The 19,694-nt window shown below is 38.1% G+C and overlaps 1 protein-coding gene across 3 annotated transcripts in view; it reads right to left on the bottom strand.

Moving 5' to 3' along the window:
• The window catches only part of CPED1 (cadherin like and PC-esterase domain containing 1), a 463,541-nt gene that overhangs the window by 85,074 nt on the left and 358,773 nt on the right, over positions 1-19,694 (bottom strand). For all 3 annotated transcript variants that reach the window (XR_005774778.1, XR_005774791.1, XM_040411583.1), the window contains exon 16: positions 655-772. Coding sequence is in view for 1 of the 3 variants with exons in the window: in XM_040411583.1 (XP_040267517.1) it covers positions 655-772 (118 nt within the window). In the remaining 2 variants the exon portion in view is untranslated. The remainder of the gene's footprint in view (positions 1-654; positions 773-19,694) is intronic.

The following is a 19,694-nucleotide window of genomic DNA, read 5'->3' as shown; positions in this document are numbered from 1 at the left end:
TGTGCACATTTTAGTTCATTCGGGGGTTAGGAAGGAGCAAATACAAGAATTGTTCTAAAGTTTAAAATAGCAGGTGGTGGCAAGGGGCAGAATGAAATGTTATCCCCAGGTGGCGGACCTGAGAGATTAGAGAAAGCATGGTATATTTGTACTCATCCTATCAAATGTGTGTTTAGTACTCATCCTATTACCTGTATATTTAATACTCATCTTATATGTATACATAGTACTCATCCTCCCAAATTTGTATTTAGTACTCATTCTATCACTTGTGTATTTACTGCTCATCCTATTATATCTGTATTTATTATTCATCCTATTACATGTGTATTTATTGCTTATGCTATCACATGTGTATTTAGTACTCATCCTATGAAATCTGCATTTATTATTCATCCTATCAAGTGTATTTAGTACTTATCCTATTACATGTATATTTAATACTCATATGTATACTTAGTCATCATCCTATCAAATCTGTATTTAGCACTCATTCTACCACATGTGTATTTAGTACTCATCCTATCAGGTGCATTTAAAGCACATCCTATCACATATGTATGTATAAGGCCTTAATTTAAGAATCACGTATTGGAAATAGACATACACGCATGAAAAAGACAGTGAAGTTTCACAGCATGCAGTTGTAAATACCTTTAGCATCTCCAGTCTCACACTTTCTTTGAGACGCATAAGAAAGGCCAGAAATTGTTTCATTTGGAATGGCCTGTAACCCACATGGCTCATCCGCATAAATAATCAAACCACAGTCCTATAAAAATGAGAGGAGATGAAAAATATATTTGTTAAACTCATCTACAGAAAACCAAATTATGGTATGTTAATATTCAAACAAAGTGATTATACACAGGATAAGTATCTGATCATTGGGGGTCCCAGCAGTTGAAATGGGGAACCAATGTCCTTGACGCTCCAGCCACTCATAATTGGACCTGCTGGATATAGTCAAGCAGCGTACGGCCTTGTTCACACGTCAGGTATTTGATCAGTTATTTCCATCAGTTTTTGTGAGCCAAGACCAGGAGTGGAGGCTACACAGAGATACGGTAGAATTAAAAGATCTGCACCTGTTCTATGTTTTTGACCCGCACCTGGTTTTGGCTCACAATAACTGATGGAAATAACTGATCAAAAAACTGACGTGTGAACAAGGCTTACTTTGCTATCTAAAAGGGTTCCAATACAGAGGGAATAGGCGTCCCATTGATCGGACCCCACCGATCAGATACTTATCCCTATCCTGTGGGAAAACCTCATTAGTTTCATGGCGCCACAATCAATTTAATTTTTTCATTTCCATTTTTACACTCCACATTTCATGAGCTATAACTTGTTAATTTTTCTGGTCTTATAACCATGTGAGGGCTTGATTTTTGCAGGACAAGTTATAATTTCTTATGTTACCATTTAATATTCCATATGTTGTTTTGGGAAGCTGAGAAAAATGCTATCCTATTTATAGTCGTTTCTCCCACAATTCTGTGCGGTTTATAGCTTCAGTTGAACCTGCCTTAGGGAGACTCCCGTTCATCCTTCCTTTTGAAGGAACGGGATGTCTCATTCCTGTCATTAGTACCAGGGTCCTTTAGGGTTAGATAGGACTTTAGGTATTCCTATGTATGAACTCACCTGCCTCTGGGGTCTGTTCATACTGGTAGTCAGTCAGGGCTTTGATTAGGGTTTTCACTAAGAGGTGTCCATCTTCCCTAGTTTTCAGGCCTTATTTCCTTTCCCCTTTCCCTCCTATGTTTGGAGCGTGACAGTCAGTACGATTATAGCGAAACCAAGTTTATATAGTTTTTGCTATGTTTTAATACTTAAAAACAATTTAAAAAAATGCATTACCATATTCTGACCCCCATAACTTTTTATTTTTTTTATTTTTTTTATTTCATCTACAGAGCTGTGTAAGGGCTTTTTTTGTGGAGTGGGAGATTTTATTGATATTTTGGGGTATTTATGACTCGTTGATCATCTTTTATGTATTTATTTTTTGGAGATGCAAAGTAACCAAAAATGGTCATTTGAGCATGTCGATTTTTCTCTCTGTTATAATGTTCACCATGCAAGATAAATATTTTAATATATATTTTTTCCTTTTCTCTTCCCTTTTCCATTTTCTCAATTTTTTTCCTTTTTATTTCATTTTGTTTTGTTTTACCATCAAAGGTAACCCAGCATGGACATTTATACAAGAAAAATCATAAGACTATACAAAACAAAATCATCATCTTAAAGTCTAATAAGTATTAGTCTCAAAATATAAAAGCAATGACCCAAATCCTACCCCCCACCCCCTCCCCACGGTCTCAGGTGCCGCGGGAGATCATCCTATATCCAGCCATAAAAGTAGTGTCTATAATTAATTACCATCACAAAAACCTAGCAGGTAGAAAAAAAATGAAAAAAAGAAGGAAATATTTAATTCCATGTGGCCCATATTCTTTCCCACTTAATTTTCTGCCGATGACCTTGTATAGCAAATCTCTCATAATTTTTGACTTTGCTGACCAGGTGGGACCATTCTACTATATTAGGGTGCCCGTTTGATCCCCAGTTCCTGGCTATTATCACTCTAGCTAGTAATAGGGCCGTTATCCAAAGAAGGTCCTCTTGAGCTCGAGAGTCCAGAGAGGGGGAAAAAAAACTAATACTGCCAACATGATGTTAAATGCAGGTTTATATGATGATCTACTCCCAAGTTCATCAAAGACCTTACACCAAAAATATTGAATAGCGGGACAGGACCAGATCAGATGTAAAAAATCCGCATGATTGCTATTGCACTTCTGGCATCTGTGTTTGGAATTAGCCTAAATCTTGCATAGCATAGTCGGGGAATAGTATAATCGATGAAGTATGTTAAATTGGGTTAACCTGTGATTACTAGAGAGAGAGGATTTTTTTTATATTTTTATATATAATATCCCATCTAATAGTCCTATTTACCCCAATCTCTTGTTCCCATCTTAATTCACTTTTAAATTTAATAATCGTGGCTAAATTTTTCCTAATTTTACTATATATTTGTGCTATAGATACCTTGCTATCTTTAAATTTATAACAAAAATCCGTGAAGTCGTGTGCTTTAACCAAGAAATAATTTTTATTTTTAGAGCATAAAAAAGCGTGTCTTATTTGATTATATCTAAAATTGACCAGTGGGCCGACTAATTTGTCCCCGCTAATATCCTCTATCTTCCTAATATGCCCGGAAGAAACAATGTGAACTACCAAAGTGATTCCAATCTTTTCCCAATACCTACAATGTTCAATTAACATAAATTCCCTAAGGTTAAAATGATGCCATAATGGTGTAAATTTTAGAGCGTGAGAAATTCACCTTGTTCCAAACCAAGTGCATTGTTTTACTGATAGGGCATTGTTTTCCTCTCAAAACAATATAACCCGCTTCTAATATACTAAATATGTCGTGTTGTGAACCTGTATATACCGATAAGGTGATGGTGTATAATGTCAAGGCCACCCATATACCACTGAATCTGGGCGGCTAGATAGTAGCCCTGAGGAAACGGGAGAGATAAACCTCCATCGTCATCAGATACAGTAGCCAAAGATATTTCTGTTTGATGCGAACTCTAGTTCTGCCCCAAATTAGATCGTTCAATCAGGTTAAAGAAAGCGTCCTCAATCCAGATCGGACAAGCCGTGATTTTATATAATATCTGCGGTAAGAGGATCATTTTAATCATAGCAATTCTATCTGCTTTACTGAGGCTAAAGTTTTGCCAGACAAGGACTTTATCTTTGATTTTATCGATAATGGGAAGAATATTCAGTTTACTAAAATCCTGTATTACTGGACTGATCCTGATTCCTAGGTACTCCAGCGAGTCTATTAAAGAAAGACTCCTGACCTCAGCTTCCTTAATATGGGGAGCTATATTTAAGGGTAGCAATACAGATTTGAACCAATTAACCTCGTAACCTGAAATATATCCAAACTCATTGATAACTTTCAAAACATAGGGTAGTACTGAGGCACCATCCTTCAAAAAAAGGAGCACATCGTCTGCATATAAATTTTGTCCTGTGGGCCCCTGCCTCCGAATCCCCTTGTACTCTCATCCGCTCTGATTTTACATGCCAAAGGCTCTAAAAAGATGACAAAGAGAAGAGGGAACATCCTATATTAATTCTTTCCATTATTCACCATAGAAGGTTCCACTCCACCCTGTCGAAAGCCTTAACGGCATCCAATGACAGGATGGAGCGGTCCTCCCCTTCTCCAAAGTGGATATTAACGATCGCCCTGCGAATGTTTGATTGTGCCTGACGTTTTGAGCTGAAACCAGATTGGTCTGGATAAATAATTTTTCCTACTACTCGCTTTAGCCTGTTTGCTAGAACTCTGGCACAGATTTTATAATCTTTGTTGAGTAAGAAGATGGGTCGATATGACCCAATCTCCTGTTTGTTCTTATGCTTTTTCAATAGCAGAGTTAAAATAGCCTCCCAGAGCGACGGTGGAAGACTACCCCCGGCCCGAATTGAACTCAGAGCTACTTTAAATTCATTCAATTGGAAAGGAGAGTCCAGAAGGTCCCAATCCTCTTCGGACAACTTAGGGAGGGCAACTCCTTCAATAAAGGCCTGGGGGTTGCGATCTTCCCCATTCATCTCAGATTTATAAAGAGATGAAAAGAAATCCCTAAATTCCCGCTTCATTTCCTCCTTATTGGAGGAGAGAGTACCATTACTCAATCTTATGCTTTTAATTTTATTGGGCGACTTATGTTTTTTAATTAATGATGCTAGCAATCTCCCAGATTTCCCCGCCTCACAATATTGTCTCTGCCCCATAAAAAAAACCTCTGTTGGGATTTATGCTGCAGGTATAGTTTAAATTCCTCTTTTGCTTTCATTAATTGCTGTTGTTTTTCTCTACTCTTATTTTTACTAATCTCGTTCTGCAGAAATATTACTTTCTGTTCAAGCTGTTTCTCTTTTTCCGCAAACAGGGATTGAATTTTTTTTATTTTACCATAATAAATTCCGCGGATGAATGCTTTGGTCGGTCGGTCGATTTGATCTATGAAATCTGGGGTCGTCAACGCATCTATTCTGGACATTGCCGTATAGGAGCGGCTATAACAGGAGAATACTTTATTGTCACCATATAAATAACGCCATATATCAAGCAATGCCAACTCCTGACATGCCTTATATAATAACGTTTGAGCACTCATTCTGGACCTTGGTACCAGCACTACGGGCTCTCTGTCATTCTCCAACCGCATTGCGTTATTAAAATCCCCCATGACTAAAATCGGGCATTTGGCCCTTTGATTAACAAAATCAGTAAGGCAAGAAATAACCTGCAGCGAGAAGTGGGGTGGGGAGAAATGTAAACAAATGCCAACAAATGACCCCATTCCATCGGCCATGGAGGAAAATGAATTTACCTTCCCTGTCAATCCTTTGTCCCATGGGTTCATATTCTACCTTTTTATGTACAGATGTAGCAGGGTTAGCTCTCCGGCTCTTAACTCAAATTTCTTAACTCATCGTGTTATCCTGAGACAAAAGCCATTGAAAACAAATTGAAGGTGTTTGCTTAGATTAGATAACACAACTCAGAAATCTCAGAAAACAGGAGTGTTAACTCTACTCCATCTGTATATACACGCTAACACCACGGGAGTATGATGACAGGTAAGAATGGTACTCAAACTGTGCCCATTTTTTTCTCATATACCCAATTTTCTCTAGTGAAAGGTGTGTTCCTATAAGACCTACTATAGCAGGAAGATGTTTGCTAATACGGTCAAAGACAATAATCCTCTTTCTTATATCAGATAGGCCACGGAAATTCCAAAAAATATTCTGTAAATCATTCCATCTAAAAAAAAAAAAAAACACTAAACAATCCGAGGAACCTGGGACAGTGAGTAGTCCATCCAACCCCCCCCCCACTTCCAAATCTGTTATTTTTCCTCTTGATTTCTTCTCTAGGTCCAATAAAACCAAATTGTTTTGTCGACCTCTTTTTTCATATCTTGTGAGAGATCCTGGAGAGATTTGATCTTATCACGGATTTTGTTCATATCGTCTTTTATTAATGTAATGTCCGATTGATGCAATCTTGGTTGTTAGGTCCCCGAGATATTGATTAGAGAGATGGACAGCTTCTAGGGTATCCTCCAGTTTCTTATCAATTAAATCAGTTCTATTATCCATGCTGATATTTCCCCCTAACTCCTCGGGGCTAGTTCTCATACCTTCTCTGCCAGTGGTGCCTATAACGGCACCTAAGTGTAGTTTCTGAGCCAGCCTTGTCTTGGCTGGGGTGATTTTAAGAACTTATCCATCTTAGTGAGTGGGCTACTAATTCCTGCTGCCTTGGGGGGGGGGGGGGGGGCTAAACCAGAAGATTTTCTTTTTGGTGATTTTGGTGGCATTTTTTTCCCCCTCCCACCTCCTTTCCTTCCCCCCCCCCCTTCTTTCCCACTTTCTTTTCTTTCAATTTCTTTCCCCCTTTTTGTCACCTCCTTTACCTTCTTCGTTTCTTTTGGATTAAATTGTTGTTTTATCCCCTATTTTTTAAAGGATTATTTATTAACCACTTCCACTAGCAAAATATGGCACAGCAGGGATATTACCCAACATATCCAATGCAAAGTTATAGGCACAAAAAACAGCAATAATCAGCAGCAGGATGGCCCAAACATTTAGATACTTTCATAAAGTCCCATAATGTCGAATCAATAAAGGTAAAAATGAAGTGCTATAGTTACACATTCATACATACACAATCAGCCACCCCAATATCCAGGAGTGCTTTTCAAAAAGGTCCTGCCATATTGTAGAGTTTAAAACAGCAAAGGTACGCAGCCCATCAGCCAGAGATCAAAGCAATGGTATCGGATTGTAGTGGGGCTGCAATGAGAGAGTCTAGCCCTCCTTTTAAAAGGAGGCAACCAGGCTTGGTACGAAGGTAATAATATAAGCCATAAAATGGGTCCCCGAATGAGGGCGTTTAACGAGGGCAGGAGTGTCAGAGGAAGAGTCAGACAGCATATAGATGTTAGTTTCTATCTAGACTCAAAGGCTCAGGTAAATTCCAGTATGATACAGGGTCCACCAGGGGAAGAGGAGAGGGCCACAACACACTGCCCAAGAAACAGTCTCCCTCCTCGGAGCGCCCTAGCCACCCGAGAACCAGCCACTTGCGCCGTTTACCCAGGTACGTTCTGATAGATCGGCAGCTTAGTCAGAGCATCAAGGCAGATGGATGGTGGGCGGGAAGGGAGGAGGAGAGAACGTGGCCCACCGACGTTCCTACGTCATGCCGCTGCACCTTAGTATAATAATTCAGGCATTTTCAGACACAGTGAAACCAATACATTTTTAAAATATTTATCTATATATTTATTTGGCGCACATAATCTAGTGCTTTTGGATTGCAGGGTGGTCGTAACCATGGAAACAAGTGATGGAAGAATAAATCCAGCCAGCAAAGGAAGCAATATGGACAATAACAATGCATTGGTAAGTGGCTTATATTAACTTTCTCTACATGATAAATGCCATTTGCTGAAGTGAGACAAACCCAGGTGCCTTGGGCACCTGGGGTACCATAAGTAAATTAAACAAGTAAATAAGTAACCATTGCGGGGAAAAAACTACCTAATATACACAAAACAAAGCTGTACACACGCAGAATACCACAAAAAAGTATGTTTTTTTAAATTATAATTATACAAAACAAAGAGCAGAATTAAAAATCGTTAAATCTGAGCAGACTCCAAAACATTATCTTGCATGCAATCATAGACACTGCTTGCAGATGTTGTCTGTGAGGCTGTCTGGTGTAAAGTCACTTTGGGGGCCTAGATAATTGAAATCACCAAAAAGTGACCACAAGTTCAACTACCACCCGTCAGATTATTGTAAACTCATTTCACAGATTTTGTTAACCCTTTAAGTGTTCTACAAGAATTAAAGAAAAATGGTGAGAAAATTTCACTTAATTTTCCATTCGAAACTAATTATTTATGTAATACAGCACAGGTTAACAGCAAAACAAACCTAAATATGTATTACTCTAATTTGGCAGTTTACAGAAACACCCAACATGTGGATGTAAACTGCTGTATGGGCACACTGTGGGGCTCAGAAGGGAAGGAGCACCATATTGCTTTTGGAAGGCAGATGATGGAATGGTTTTCGGGCGCCATGACATATATAAAAAAAACTCTGAGGTACCCCTACAGTTGAAACCCCCAAAAGTGACCCCATTTTGGAAACTACACCCCTCAATGAATTTATTTAGCCATGTAGTAAGTGCCTTGACCCAACAGGTGTTTAATAGATTTTATAAACACTTGAAAAAAAAAATTACATAAAAAAAGGTGATTTAACCCCATATTTTTCATTTTCACAAGGAGTAATAAGACAAAAAGGACTCAATAGTTTGTTATGCATTTCCCCTTGAATATAGCAACACCCCCTATGTGGTCTTTAACTGCTGTTTGGGCACACTGCAGGGTTCAGAAGAGAAAGAGCACCGTGTACATTTATGGTTTAGTTTGGTGATTTATACAGCACTGACCAACAAATGCAGAGGCACTGAGGTTAAGTCACCCCATTTTAGAAACCACACCCCTCATAAAAGTTACTGAGGGGTATAGTGAACATTTTGACCACACAGGTGTTTTGCAACAATTAATTCACAGTAGATGGTGCAAAGTGAAAATTGCAATTTTTACACAGATAAGCCATTTCAATGCCTAACATATTGTGCCCAGTATGTGCCAGTGTGAAAAGACATTATTAAACTGTGCTTACTAGTTTTATAAACACCCTACTTGTGGCTCTAATCTTTTGCCTGGACATTGCTATGGAAATTTTATTATGCGGACATTTTATCTTAGGATGTGTGTGTGTTTTTATAGATTGTCATCTGTCTCCCTGTGTTGGATTTAGCCAAAGAACGCTCTAGCAGAGGGTATGAAAACCTTCTCATGGGCTTGGAGACGTGTTCTCAGTGTGTAGGGGGGCGTTTGCCGGTTTGTGAGCACTAAGTGCAATGCACTGGGCTTCTTCCCTTCAAATGTCTATACACATTAGAGAAGTGAAGTCTGCATAACGAGAGATACATATTATACCTCTGCTGTGGCTTCGCTATCCCTTTCTGGATACATATCTGCTTTTAAGACATGCATATCTGCCTTGTCGGTATACTCGTACCGTATACTGACAATAGCCGTAGCAATGTCTTGCAGATAGTCTCAAACCTATAAGAACCAGTAGAATGATCTTCACTAGATACTGGTCGCTTTGGGCAGTATTGAATGGGATCCATGCTGACAGTGGTGGGGGATGGGCGGCCACCTGGCTGATCAGACAATGGACATGACTCATCCTTCCTTATACAGGGATGGGGTGTGTGCATTGCACTGTCCAGCCACATTGATGCCCTCCCCTGTCCTTTGACAAGTCTCACTTCCTGTATGTCATCACTTCCTGCATCCTTGTTATGGGCCAGCCCCTTTTTCACCTTTTGTGAGTAAATAAAAGAAACAGACTGGGCAGGGGGAAGGAGGAGTTTCTCAGAAGAATTCAAGATGGTAACACCTGTGTCTGACTCTGACTGCAGTTGAGGGAATAGGGATTTACCTTTCCTTACACAAAGTTTGATGCAAGCGGATTACAACTATTAAAACTTTCTACAACAACATATAACGGGGCTTAGGAGTAAAAGAGCACCATGCACATTTGAGGCCCCATGTGGTGATTTACGCATCTTATGTTGATGACAACTGTAGAGGCTCTGGGGTGAAATAATAAATGCAACCCCCCGAGAAGTGACCCCATTTTACAAACTCCGACCATCAATGTATTAAGGGGTGCAGTGAGAATTTTGGCCTCACGGGTATTTTGCAGAAATTAATGTGCAGCAGACTGTGCAAAGTGAAAATTACACATTTCCCACAGATATGGCATTTCATTGCCCAATATGTTGTGCCCAGCTGGTGCCATCTGAGATTCACACCACACCACTTGAATTGCAATTGCAAAGGCGGGTTCTACTGAGTGCGGAGATGCCATAAATGTGGCTGTAAACTGCTGTACAGCACATGGCAGAGCACAGAAGGGAAAGAGCATCATTTGGCTTTTGGAGCACGGATTTAGCTGTAATGGTTTTTGGGCAACATGTCACAATTGCAGAGCCCCTGAGGTACCTGTACAGTGGAAACCACCAATAAGTGACCCCATTTTTGAAACTACAACCCTCAGCTTATTTATCTAGGAGTGAAGACATATGGAATATTAGTACTCACGTTTTGGCTTTTGCAGAGCAGATTTTGATGGATTGGTTTACGACCAATCATTTTTGAGAACCATATATTTTTTTTCTCTTGATGGAGCTGTGTTATTGCTTTTTTTTCTGTGGGATGATTTGTCATCATCACTGGTTCTATTTTGGGGTCCATACAACGTTTTGATCACATTTTATTTTGTTTGACAGAATAAAGAAATGCAGCAATTCCGCCATTGCTTTTTGGGTTTCATTATTGCGGCATACACTGTGCTCGAAAAATGTAATGTTATCTTTATTCTGCTGGTCAGTATGATTACCAATTTTATATAGTTTTTTTTATGTTTTACTACTTTTACACAAAGCATAAAAAAAAAAAAAAATGTTTGTGCATCCCCATTTTCTGAAAGCCATATTTAATTTTTTTCTGGCTATGGTCTTGTGTGAGGGCTCATTTTTTGCGGGATGAGGAGATGTTATCATTGGTACCATTTTGGGGTACATATAACTTTGGGAGGCTAGGTGACAAAAAAAAAAGACTGTTCTGGTATACTTTTTATTTATTTTATTCTATGGCATTCACCCGGCAGGGTAGATCATGTGATATTTTTATAGAGCAGGTTTTTATAGATGAGGTGATACCAAATACGTCAATTTTTTTTATTTTTGTTCGGTTTTACACAATAATAGCATTTTTTTTAAATTGCTTTTGTATCGCTATTTGCTGAGACATTTTTTCACATTTTGTGGTGATGGTCTTGAGTAAGGTCTCATTTTTGGCAGGATGAGGTAATGTTTTAATTCTTCTCATTTTAGAGTACATAATACTTTTTGATCACTATATACAGTCCTGATCAAAAGTTTAAGACCACTTGAAAAATGGCTAAAAATCATATTTAGCATGGCTGGATCTTAACAAGGTTCCAAGTAGAGCTTAAACATGCAACAAGAAGAAATGGGAGTGAGACAAAACATTTTTTGAGCATTAAATTAAATGAAAACAACGAATAAACTGAAACAGGCTGTTTTTCAGCTGATCAAAAGTTTACGACCACACCTCCAAAAAAAAACTAACCCCCCCCAAAGCAGAAATCCAACTTCCAAACATAAACTCAGTAATGAGTAGCTCTGCCGTTATTGTTTATCACTTCAAAAATTCATTTCGGCATGCTTGATGCAAGCGTTTCCATGAGGTGAGTGGGAACATTTCTCCAAATGGTGAAGACGGCCGCACGAAGGCCATCTACTGTCTGGAACTGTTGTCCATTTTTGTAAGCTTCCCTTGCCATCCATCCCCAAAGGTTCTCAATTGGATTTAGATCAGGGGAACACGCAGGATGGGCCAAAAGAGTGATGTTATTCTCCTGGAAGAAGTCTCTTGTCCTGCGGGCATTGTGTACTGTAGCGTTGTCCTGTTGAAAAACCCAGTCGTTACCACACAGACGAGGGCCCTCAGTCATGAGGAATGCTCTCTGCAACATCTGGAAACCATCAGGACAATCAAGGTTACATTTTTTCTCATCAGAGAATAAAACTTTCTTCCACCTTTGAATGTCCTATGTTTGGTGCTCTCTTGCAAAGTCCAAACGAGCAGTTCTGTGTCGTTCAAGGAGACGAGGTCTTTGAAGATGTTTTTTGTTTTTGAAGCCCTTCAGTCTCACATGCCGTCTGATGGTTATGGGGCTGCAGTCAGCACCAGTAAGGGCCTTAATTTGGGTTGAGGATCGTCCAGTGTCTTGACGGACAGCCAATTGGATCCTCCGGCTCAGTGCTGATGAAATTTGTTTGGGTCTTCCACTTGACTTTTTTTTCCATAACCCTCAGGATCATTTAAGAAATTCCGAGTGACTGTCTTACTGCGTCCCACCTCAGCAGCGATGGCGCGCTGTGAGAGACCCTGCTTATGCAGTTCAACAACCCGACCACGTTCAAAAAGGGAGAGTTTTTTTACCTTTACCATCACAACGTGTGACTACCTGACAGAAAATGACAATGAATCCACATCTTTGCACAGATTTGGCCTTTTTAAAGGCATGTGGTCCTAAAATTTGGATCAGCTGAAAAACAGCCTGTTTCAGTTTAATCGTTATTTTCAATTAATTGAATGCTCAAAAAATGTTTTGTCTCACTCTTATTTCTTCTTGTTGCATGTTGAAGCTCTACTTGGAACCTTGTTAAGATCCAACAATGTAAAATATGATTTTTTGCCATTTTTCAAGTGGTCTTAAACTTTTGATCAGGACTGTATTATGATTTTTGTGAAGCTTTTTCTTGACCAAAAAATGGCTGTACTGACGCTGTTTTTTTTTTTTTTTTTTGCCATTCACCTGATGGGGTAGATCATATGATATTTTTATAGAGCCGGTCATTACAGATGCAGCGATACCTAATATGTCTATATTTTTCAGGCAAAGGGGCAATTTCTTACACTTGAATTTAATTTATTTTTTATTTTTATAAAACACTTTTTTACATTTTAAAAATATATTTTTTTTTGTTCCACTATAATCTTTCAACAGGATGCAAAAAACATGCTGTGAACAGGACCTTATTTCACACACATGGTCCACGAATATTCCTATTCTTTAATAAATCGTCCCAATAATTTCTGGTAAGGCCATTTGGAGTACAAAGCCATGTTTGTGTCTTTTTGTGCCATATTTAACATATCTTAACTTTTTAAATTGGGTATTTCAACATATCACAATTTTTATTTATACTATGACATTACCCACCCCCTTTTCTTTAGCAAAAAAAAAAGACAGTGTAACTAAAAACTCCAAACTAAAGATATCTAATAGATTTAGGCCTTATGCACATTAACGTGTCCATTTTGCGGTCCACAAACCTTGGATCCTCAAAATACGGATACCTTCCAACCTTCCTTCTGCAATCTGCATTTTTCTCACTCCCTATGACATTTTAAAAAGTTTTTTGAAAGGTTAGTGACCCTTTAAATGATCTTATTAAGTATGGACTACTGAATTCAAATTGCATGATACTCATTCAAAAACCCATGTAGACCTGCAGCCTTTTTATTTTCCTATTGACCTTCATGGTTCAGATCTTAATATTTAATTTATGAAACTGCTTAGCAGAACCTATTTTAGCCTGTACAGTTCTATATACACTACTGAGCAAATCCCTCACTTATTTCTTGATCATGAAACATCAATTCTGTTTATCAATTTTTTTATTTGTGATTCTACACTCCATCTGCTTACACATTTCTAGAACCCAGACTACAAATACACAATACATTTGTTTTAGTTGTATTGTGGCTATGACGTCTTTATGTTGAACGAACATTATGTAGGACCTTCTAAATGAGGTCTCTCCTGTCTAGCCATGTGTTAGTCAATTCCTTTTACAGCAAGTAATGAAATTATGTGTACACTCTATTACTATGTGTGACTAACCCTAATAAATTGGAGATCTGTAAATGGTCCTGACATACTCTCTCCTGTTCCATTGTTGATCTGAATGCACCATATGTGTCTACAATCTGAGTTTTGTTTAGAGTGTTTAAGGCCTTTGATACTACATGGCATGTGCACCAGCGGGGAATATATGTCACATTGTGTTTTTTAACAGAAATAAACAAGAAACAATCCAAGAAATAAACCGCACATGGTAAAAAAGTTAATATCCTTCACATTTTATGTGAAGACATCCTAAACAAATGTTTAAACACCCTCAAAGTGAACCAATGGTTCTGAGGCTGAAAAGCATTCAGTAACAGGTAGACCTAGGTGTGCAGTCTCAACATCTGTAACTTTTAGAAAAATTAAAATGATGACAAAATACTATTTCATTGTGCAAATATGGGAAAAATACCATTTGGAGTCTTAATAATAGATACCATAATCGAGTTAGGAGAGAAACAAAAAAACATGGATGGAGATATATTATGTTGGTCCAGGTCAGAAAACATTCATAAATGACTCATGTACATACTAAAAGTGAAGCCTGCTTTCTTTGTCTGACACCTCATATGTATTAGAAAAAACACTGAAGGAGCTTTATAAATACTGTATGGTGTTCGGCCCAAATATCTTAGGAGAGTGTATTAAGACTACTGTCTCTGATGCCAGTCCTAGTAAGAAAGCTTGCTAGAGTACAAAGCGACACAGTCTCTTGATAATTTTGGTGTAACTTCAAGAGTTCTGTGATGCAGAAAAAAAAAATCTATGCCAGCAAAGGATTCATGGTGTAATGTGTGCCATGTTGTTAAATCAAAATAACACAACAAAAAAAGGAGTGCATGACACACCAATGTAGAAAAATGCAAATCAATTTTCTTAATATATCAATAAAAGATGTACATGATGCATAATACATATAGGTAAATAAGCAGAGGAGCGCCATTGCCCTGGTATCAGTCCTTAGCTTTACCGGTATGTAACCTCTGTTCATTATGCATCTCCTGGCATTTAGACCTGGTGTCTTTGATCCAGATAGTACTGCTGACTAGTCATTGGAGGCACATACACTGTTTAAATAGATCTCTGTTTTTTTACAGCATTATATCCAATTGGATATCTGGCTATTTTTTTGCACTACGCATAGAGATATTAGCATTGCAATATCTGGGCTGACAGCAGGGCGATGTAGGATTGTGATAGTCCCTGCTTATTTACCTATATGTATTATGCATCATGTACATCTTTTATTGATATATTAATAAAATTGATTTGCATTTTTCTACATTGGTGTGTCATGCACTCCTTTTTTGTTGTGTTATTTTGTAAGTTGCGGGAGTGTACCGTTTACATTGAGACCTTAGGTGATTTAATATGTTGTTAAATCAAACCTTGTCCCCATCAGGTTGTATGAGGTTCAGTGTGTACCGTAACTAAAAAAAAACGGAGTGATGTCCCAAATATATACCCTCTAGTTGCATGGCGTACGCTAAGACCCCATTCAAAATAGTTAAAGATATTACACATATTATACCTAAACTGACTAATATATTTATCTTTTGCCTCTGCGCTTCATTTATATTTGTATGGATTTTAAGAAGTCAATGTACTTAACCTATGTTCATACTATCTTAGCATAATTCATTCTACCAGGGGGCAGAGAAGCCAACTGTTACATTGTAAAGTGAAATACAGGAGCCAAGCACTGTCTACTATCCTACTGCGATGTCCGCTTGGAGCCACAGGGTCTGGGCATGCTGTGTAGATATTTAGCAGGGCTACTCCAACTAACATTAACATCAGACAGTTTTGCCCTCGCATAGAAACAATTTGCACAGGGCTTCACACAACTTCCTCAAATTCCTAAATGGCTTGTGACTGCTCTCAACAAAGTGCTACAGGACAACTTAACAGGGATTTTCTTGTTCATACTTGTGCACAGGTATATGCCTAAATCCTGATGTAATGATGAAGACTGCCATTTCCAGAGCATTTTAACAATTATTATAATTTTATTTTTCCAAAGACTGAAATACATTTTATATATTATAAAAGGACACATTTATTAAGAGAAGTTCAGTCAGTATGAATCTTAATATTATATAATACACAACATACAATGCTGTGAAAAAGTATTTGCCCCTCATTTTTGATCATTTGTCATATTTCTATGTTTTAGATCAGGCATGCTCAACCTGTGGCCCTCCAGCTGTTGCAAAACTACAACTTCCAGCATGCCCTAACAGCCTACAGCTATCAGCCTACAGCAGGGCATTGTGGGAGTTGTAGTTTTACAACAGCTGGAGGGCCACAGGTTGAGCATGCCTGTTTTAGATCGTCCAACCAATTTTAATACAGGTAAAGTCAACACAAGTAAACCCAAAATGCAGCTTTTTAATGATCATTCCATTGCAATATTAACTGCAAACATTTATGGGTATTTTACATTGCGGTGGAGGAATATAGGCCCACTCATCTTTGCAGAATTGTTTTAATTCAGTTCCACTTTAGCATGAATATGAACAGCCCGTTTAATGTCTTGTGACAGTATTTTAGTGAGATCCAAGTCAGGACTTAGACGCAGCCATTCCAAAACCTTAATTTGGTTTCTCTGGAGCCATTGAGAGGTGGGCTTGATTGTGAGCTTTGGATCAATGTTCTGCTGCATAAGCAAAATTAACTTAAAGGGCTTCTGTCACCCCACTAAAGTCATTTTTTTTTTTTGGGCTAGTTAAATTTCTTATCCTGCGATATATGAAAATATAATGGTCTTACTTACTTTCCTTCAGCAGTTTCTTATAAAAACGAACTTTTATAATATGTAAATTAGGTCTCTACCAGCAAGTGGGGTGTCTACTTGCTGGTAGCCGCCACAAAAAACCGCCCCCTCGTCGTGTTGATTGACAGGGCCAGCCCTACTTGCTGGTAGAGACCTAATTTACATATTATAAAAGTTCGTTTTTATAAGAAACTGCTGAAGGAAAGTAAGTAAGACCATTATATTTTCATATATCGCAGGATAAGGAATTTAACTAGCCCAAAAAAAAAAAAAAGACTTTAGTGGGGTGACAGAAGCCCTTTACAGAAGCTCCGGCGCTCTGCTGTTTCAGTAGCTCTCATTGCCATGCATGAGAGCTACTGAAACAATTTATTTCTGAGGGAAACAGCGTAGCTTATTTCAGTAGCTCTCATGCACAACAATGAGATATACTGAAACAGTAGAGCACCATAGATGTAGATGTTCCCTTGTCATGGTCACAGTACTTAGTATAATTAGATCATAGGGCAGATCTCTGTATTGACCTTTGATAAATTTATATATCTCATTAACCCTTTTTTTGTTTTGTTTTAACTTTCTTTATTATTATTCCAATATTAACAAATAATTTTATAAACACATATCAATATTAACATCATTTTCCAACCCAACATCCCCCCCCAATTCCCTCCCCCTCCCATCCCATGATGTGTCCTACTTCTCCACCGGCCCTCCGTAACATGACCGAGGAATGATGGAGAAGGATGGAGAGCGGAGGGAGCTCTATAGATTCCATTCTCCCTAAATTCTACTCCATTTTATCTCGGTATCTCTTTGCTTATAAAAATATGTTCATATCTCTTATTGGTATTTACCAAATTGAACCATGTATTAATACTAGGAACATCTCGCATAAACCAAGAGCGTGCTATTAGGAGTCTTGCCAGAAACATTAATTTGAAAAGAAGATTTTTTTTATATTGGTGACAACTCACCTTGGCAAGATCCCCCAATACCCAGCATTCAGCAATAAAAAGAATCTGCACATTCAGTTTTCTCTCTATGTAGTCGTGAATAGTCTCCCAATATTGTTTCAACTCTGGGCAAAACCAGAACATATGTAAATAATCCGCATCAGGAACATCACACCTATGATTGCTAATGATTCCTAATACCACATTTATTAAGCCAGAGAGGGGTAACATAAAGTCTATGTAGAATATTAAACTGCACCAAAACGTGATTAAAATTATGTGATACCAGTTTTAGATCCTGAGCTAACTTCTCCTGATCCTCCAAGTGTGTCATTAAACATTTATTTTGCCAAGCCCTCTGTCCCGGGGACCAAATATCACCAAATCGTGCTGTAATTAAGCTTTTATAAAGTTGAGAAATCTTCATCTTTTGCCCCAAGTTCTCTATCAAATCATTAAATTGTGTACAGGTGTGAATTTCCAGCCTATTTTCTTCTTTAATACTTAAATGTAAATACTGAAATCATGATCATTTCTGTGATTTTTGTCTTTGTGATAATACCGTGAACGAAACAATATCCTCACTTCTTACTACCTGTGCCACATATAAAATATTACCTTTTTGCCAATATAAATCTCTACTTAATTCAGCTAGAGTTTGCAAGTGCTTGTTGTACCACAACAGAGTACATCCAATTGAACCTTTCACTCCACACTAAAGTCTAATCGAATACCATGACTTCATAAACAAATTCCTGGCGGTTTTAAATTCTCTGTCGGAGTCGGTCAATTGATCTGACTCCAATAGCGTAAAAAAATTATCACAAGGAGATCAATTCACTAAATACTTGCAGAGTGGGCTATCAATCCACTCACGGAGAAAACAGAACTGTGCGGCCAAGAAATAACTCCTGAAGGAAGGGAGATTAACTCCTCCTCTCTCCAAGGGCTTATACCAATAGTCTAATTTAAGTCTTACGCGTTTCCGCCCCCATAATAAGTCCCTAATAATTCTTTCTATTAATTTAAAAAATGTATCCCCAATCCAAACTGGAGAATTCTTGAAGACATACAATAACTGGGGGAGAATCACCATCTTAATTAGAGATACTTTATCAGCTTTCGATAGAGATAACCGGAGCCATGTTATTTTTGACCTTAGCTTATTTATCAATGGAATCAAGTTAAGCGAGATTAAATCTTCCACCCTAGGAGAGATTATAATACCTAAATACTCAAAAGAATCAGATATTTTCAGAGTGTTCATAGGGGCCTCATTATGGAGTAAAAGGTTATCTAAGGACATGATCCTATTATCCAAAGGCATGAGGGTAGTTTTTTCCCAGTTTACATCCAGACCTGAGACTTCTCCAAATTGATGTATCATTTGAATGATGTTCAACAAAGTAGATTGTGTCTGTTGAACATAAAATAAAATATCGTCTGCATAGAGAGAGATTCGGTCTTCGATTCCTAGTACCCCAAACCCCAAAATCCTAGGGTCCTGTCTAACTCTAGCGGCCAAGGGCTTAATATAGATATCAAATAAAAGCGGAGAAAGTGGACATCCCTGGCGAGTGCCTCTAGTCATAGGAAAACTTCTTGTAAGATACCCATTTATATTCGATCTTGCAGTAGGAGATCTATACAGAAGTTTTATCATACCAATAAACCTAGGGCCAAAGCCCATCTTATGAAGCACTCTCCACAAGAACCTCCATTCAACTCTATCGAAAGCCTTAGAGGCATCTATAGACAAAATAGATCATGAATCCCCTCCGGACGTCTGTAAATTAGTGAAAAGACGGTGTAAATTATAATGGGTCCCTTTATTTGGTCTGGATGTATAATTGATGTCATAACACTAGTTAACCTCATCGCCAGGAGAGAAAAGTTTAACATCTGTATTGAGAAGAGAGATAGGTCTATATGACCCCAAATCATTAGGGTCTTTACCCTTCTTTAATACCAATGTAATGACGGCCTCTGTCATTGTTTCTGGAAGGGATCCCCCCTTTATTGAATCAGAGTTTACCACAGATAAGGAAGAATAGTCTCCCTATATTTACGATAAAACTCATACGGAAGTCCATCCATTCCAGAAGAGGAATTGCCTGAGCAATTTTTTTGACTATCTGTAAGAACTGGAAGGGAAATAGAATCCACGTATGAGTCAATCGCATCCTCTGAGATAACACTCTCCGATTCATATAGATCACAAAAATAATTTGTAA

This window comes from Bufo bufo, chromosome 1, assembly GCF_905171765.1.
Source record: "Bufo bufo chromosome 1, aBufBuf1.1, whole genome shotgun sequence".
NCBI lineage: Eukaryota > Metazoa > Chordata > Amphibia > Anura > Bufonidae > Bufo > Bufo bufo.
The sequence above is the reverse complement of the archived record's forward strand: the minus strand, read 5'-3'. Positions and strand labels throughout refer to the sequence as shown.